The sequence below is a fragment of the Cebus imitator genome, unplaced genomic scaffold (assembly GCF_001604975.1).
Source record: "Cebus imitator isolate Cc_AM_T3 unplaced genomic scaffold, Cebus_imitator-1.0 Scaffold176, whole genome shotgun sequence".
Classification (NCBI taxonomy): Eukaryota; Metazoa; Chordata; class Mammalia; order Primates; family Cebidae; genus Cebus; species Cebus imitator.
Window position 1 is genome coordinate 2,065,799 of NW_016107491.1, and position 5,133 is coordinate 2,070,931.

Consider the following 5,133-nt stretch of genomic DNA (forward strand, 5'->3'; position numbering starts at 1 on the left):
TGAACACCTAATTTAGCAATGACTTTCACAGTATGACAGTACTACTGGGGTTACAGCTGTATAGGCTTAAATACAGAAAAGATGGACATTATACATGTTAAAAATATATAATATCTATTTAGAAATGTATCATACAAGCTTAAACGTGATATTTATCAATATACTTTCTCTCTGTTTGGCTTACTTGCAGTCTAAATTTTGGGTAATATAGTATGAATTTAGAGTATTAAAAACAAATTACCTAAGGAGGTTAACTGTAATAATCAGTACCTAGGTCTAGAAAAAAAAATTAATAAAAGTACAGATAAAATATAATTTTTTTAAAAAATTCAAATCCCAGCACTTTGGGAGGCTGAAGCAGGTGGATCACGAGGTCAAGAGATCGAGACCATCCTGGCCAACATGGTGAAACCCCGTCTCTACTAAAAATACAAAAAAATTAGCTGGGTGTGGTGGCAAGTGCCTGTAGTCCCAGCTACTCAGGAGGCTGAGGCAGGAGAATTGCTTGAACCCGGGAGGCGGAGGGTGCAGTGAGCCGAGGTCACACCACAGCACTCCAGCCTGGCGCCTGGTGACAGAGTGAGACTCTGTCTCAAAAAAAAAAAGAAGAAAAAGCAAAAATTCAGACTGGGTCTTGCTGTGTTGCCCAGGCTGGAATGCAGTGGCATGAATATGGCTCAGTGCAGCCTCACTTACTGCAGTTCAAGCAATCCTCATGCCTCAGCCTCTCTAACAGTTGGGACTACAAGCACATATCACCAAGCCTGGCTAATTTTTAATTCTTTGTAGAGATGATGTCCCACTATGTTGCTCAAGCTGGTCTCCTGGGCTCAAGTGATCCTCCTGCCTCTGCCTCCTAAAGTGCTGGGACTAACGGCATGAGCCACTGCAACCCAGCCTACAAATTTCTTAAAAATAAGAAAATGCTTTACTAGTGCTTCTGCATCATAAAATTTCAATTTCAGTTGTTTTCATACATTTAAGACACTCTTCTTTGCTCACATTTCTAAGAAGGCCTACATACAAGTTTTCTAAGGAAGGTCTCCTTATAATCAATCAATATATTTTTTAGACTTCCCTAGAAGGAATATTCTCAATTTGATACTCAAATATGCATAATTCCCCCCACCAAAATAAACAAACACACAAAAGAAAATAAAGTACTTCAGAAAATTTACCTTTGAAAATTCAAATGGAATTCTTATTTTCAAAAAACAGATTTAAAAATACAACTCTGAAGAGAATATTAATTTAGTTAAAAATACATAGAGCGCTGCCTGTGAGCTTTCTTACAATTATTACACACTGTCAGCTTCACTTAGTGCTTACAGGCACATAATAGATGGCAAATATCCATGTTTCTCAGCTTTTATGTAACTCTAATTTTGTAATAAATCTCCCATTGATAGCTTTTGTAAGAAAAACAATTTCAATTAAAAATAGAAAACTTTAATATGCTATAAATTCATATAACTGGAAATTTTAATATTAAGTCATAATAGTTACCTATCATTTACTGAGGAGATTGTCTACTTTCCTCCATTCCCAGAGTGATGGGGGATGTCTCCCTATTTCAAATAAGCAATGTTTACTAGGGAGGGAATAATATAAGACAAAGAATGTCAAAATAAATGGATCGTTTTATTAACTGTTTTCATTAAAGAGGTAACAGCTGTAAAGGAGCTGAGGTATTGGCCAGTTTATTTTTAACCACAGTTTAATCAGTAAGGTAGATCTGAATCTCATTCAGTCTTAAATGAGAACTTACTTTAGTAAAATCAATGCTGAATCCTCCTTGACAAAATCCCTGTCCATCAGCATCAATATCTTCTAAAATAAAAAGATTGGAAATATACAAAAACCCAAAAACAAATAACACAAAACAAAACATGAGAAAACCTGATATCACTAGAATCACAAGATAATGTGCCAGTTTCTGAGAGTGGTCATTCACTCGGGCACTTGGTTATCACATTCCAAGAAAGTTAGTATGCATGTTTATCAGCACCATTTACTCAGCTATGGAAACATAGATTAAATACCTGGACCAGTCAGCAGAGAACAATGACAACAACAACAACAACAAAAACAACTAAAATGATACATTTCATTTTTTGACCACAATCCACAAAAAGATTATAGTTTATATGACAACCCAACATATACTGTGTGTATAAAACATATAGATACAACTTAAAATCTCATGAAACAATATTTTTATTATTACATAGAATACACTCTAATATCTTCCATTTTATTTCATTCTATTGTGACCCACTACACTGATTTCATAAAACACTAACAAGTTGTGATCTGCAAGTTAAAAATTCCAATCTGAAATTCCTCTTTCTTCCTATTACACTAAGGTTGCTAGTTCCTTGCAGAGACCTTTGTTATTATGAATAGCAGCAAAGAGATACATATATTCCTAAAGCATGCATTTCTTATACATACATTTTATAGCCAACAGTAAAGATGAATAACATAGCTCAGAATTTCAGGAAATGGACAGACCAGAACTTAATGTTCTTCAAAAAGTAAAATATAAAACTATCTTTACACATTTAGTGTGGAGATCTAATTAAAGTAACCATCTTTAAGGCCCTTTCAAGTATTTTCCAACCACAGTAGGCTCAATAGCTTTGCTCTTTTATAGTTGTTCCCTTTTAAGTAGTTCTCACAGAAAGGGGCTAATTCTGAACAATTAGACAATTAATTTAAATTAATTTTAATCACGAGCAATATGGTACTTAGAACACATGTAAGGATGAATCCGAACACTTCCCCCTTATTTTACTTTGGGGATAACAGAGAACAATGGAAAACAGTATCCTTCAGTTATCAAAGACTTATTGTGGCCAATGTTACAAACACATAAAAAGTTGTACTGTTACTGTATTTGCCACCCAAATACAGGAACCAAAAAAATCTGTTTTCAGTCATAAGGACAAACTCGTAAGAACTTCTGCCAAATAATACCATCAGAAATTTTGAACTCATTTTTGAATCATGGAAACTGCCCCAAGATTACACACTTAATATCTAAATTTTTTAAAAGTTTTTTTTGAAAAAAAATAGCCTCAACAGTATAATGCTAAACCAATGTAAATTTTTCTAACCAAGAGGGAGTGGGAAAATGTGGGGCTGGGGTTTCCAGCAACTAATGAATCAGACTAAGGAATTCTGCTCTAACCTCAAGTTAGAGAAAGTCAGCTATTTATTTCCTTTATTCAAGTTGCATCTGGGGAACTATTTTAAGCTATCTATAAAGACATTCTTGTTTTGATTATCATACTGTACAATTATCCACTTTATTTGGTTTCCCAGAGTATCCAGCTAAAAAGCATGACTGTCCCTTAAAATTTTCTTAACAGGTATATATTAAACTGAGTGCTTCTGCCAATTTAAAGACTTTCATGTTAAAAATAACCTATTTTAGTACAGGTTCTGGTACTTATTCTCATAGATGGTTAATACTTCTCCCATTTGTTAAGTCTGGTAATGATATTACAAATAGTAATATTATTGATTCTGACAGTAAGATCAGCTAGGATTTATTAAGCCCTTACTGTGAGTCAGGTATTATGCTAAAGCATTTTACATGACATTAAAGAAACTGATGCTTAGGGAAACTAGGTAACTTAACCATGGCCAACCAGCTAGTAAATAAAAGAGTAGGACGTGAATCAATTTGAAACAATTGATTATTGGCTCAAATCAATATTATATTTATCATTCCCTGAGTAATGACAAAGGGAAAGGAAAAGCCAACTAGAAATCATTGCTGAGAAAAATCTATGTTCAAATAGTATTAGCATCAGAGAGCAGAGAGAAGGAACAAAAGATTCAATTTGAGCATGGAGTGGAAAGAGTATTCACATCATATGATTCGTGGCTCAGGCAATTTAAAAGAGAAGAACATCTGGTCTATTGCATAACGCCCTTTGTCATTACTCAGGAAATGATAAGTGTATCGTTGATTTGAGACAGTGCAGTGTAGTGGTGTAGACATGCCTGGGGTCAGGTCCATACTCTTATTTACTAGCTGGTTGGCCAGGGTCAAGTTACTTAATTTCCCTAAGTAACTCTGCTTTTTTGTTTTTTGAGGTTGTTCTTTATGGCTTTCCTAAGATGTGAGGTTTTGTCATGCAGTTATGAAAAGCTGAAAGCAAATGTAATCAGTAATAAGGTAAGTTAGTGACAGATAGTGAAGTTCCTTGTCCAGGGTGTCCACATAAGTCAGGTTAAAAACAGAACAAACCAACTAACCAAACTAACTAACCACCAAAAAATAAAAATAAAAAAACCCCAAAAGCAAACAAACAAATAAAACAACCAAAAATCTGCTACCAAGACGAGCAAAGTTGTTAAGAAGTTAGCAATGTGGCCCTACAAAACTGGCATCGCCTCGTAAGACCAATGATTGGTTTGCGTAATTTACTTAAGTATGAAACAGGTAAAAATACTAAATTTATATCTCTGAAGGTTTTTTTGAGAATTATTGTTTTGCCAATGATGAAACAAAGGCCCAGACTGGTTAGGTGAATTACGCACACCTGAATGTATAGGTGGACGGCAGAAGTCAGCATAGAACCCAGGTTCTCAGACTTCCACTTCTGAGTAGTCTTTTCTGAACAAGATGTCCCTCATAATTTAGGCCTATAATAGGTGGCTTAATATTTCAAAGGTTGAATCAAAAAGCATGTACAATAATCAAGGGTTACTGAAAGCACTAGGTCTATTAGAAACAAAGGCATGCACTATGCTTTTTTGTTTTTTGAGATTGTTCTTTAAGCTTGTCCTAAGATTTGAGGAATTATTATTTAGATCAGGGTTCAGCAAACCTTTTCTGTAAAAAGCCAAGCAGTAGGGCCGGGCGCGGTGGCTCACGCCTGTAATCCCAGCACTTTGGGAGGCTGAGGCGGGTGGATCACAAAGTCAAGAGATCAAGACCATCCTGGTCAACATGGTGAAACCCCGTCTCTACTAAAAATACAAAAATTAGCTGGACATGGTGGCACGTGCCTGTAGTCCCAGCTACTCAGGAGGCTGAGGCAGGAGAATTGCCTGAACCCATGAGGTGGAGGTTGTGGTGAGCCGAGATCGCGCCACTACACTCCAGCCTGGGTAACA

The 5,133-nt window shown here is 35.7% G+C and overlaps 1 protein-coding gene across 1 annotated transcript in view; it reads right to left on the reverse strand.

Moving 5' to 3' along the window:
- Positions 1-5,133, reverse strand: part of ITGAV (integrin subunit alpha V) — an 88,901-nt gene that overhangs the window by 46,779 nt on the left and 36,989 nt on the right. The window contains exon 5 of the mRNA XM_017545059.2: positions 1,769-1,830. Within this exon, the coding sequence (XP_017400548.1) occupies positions 1,769-1,830 (62 nt within the window). The remainder of the gene's footprint in view (positions 1-1,768; positions 1,831-5,133) is intronic.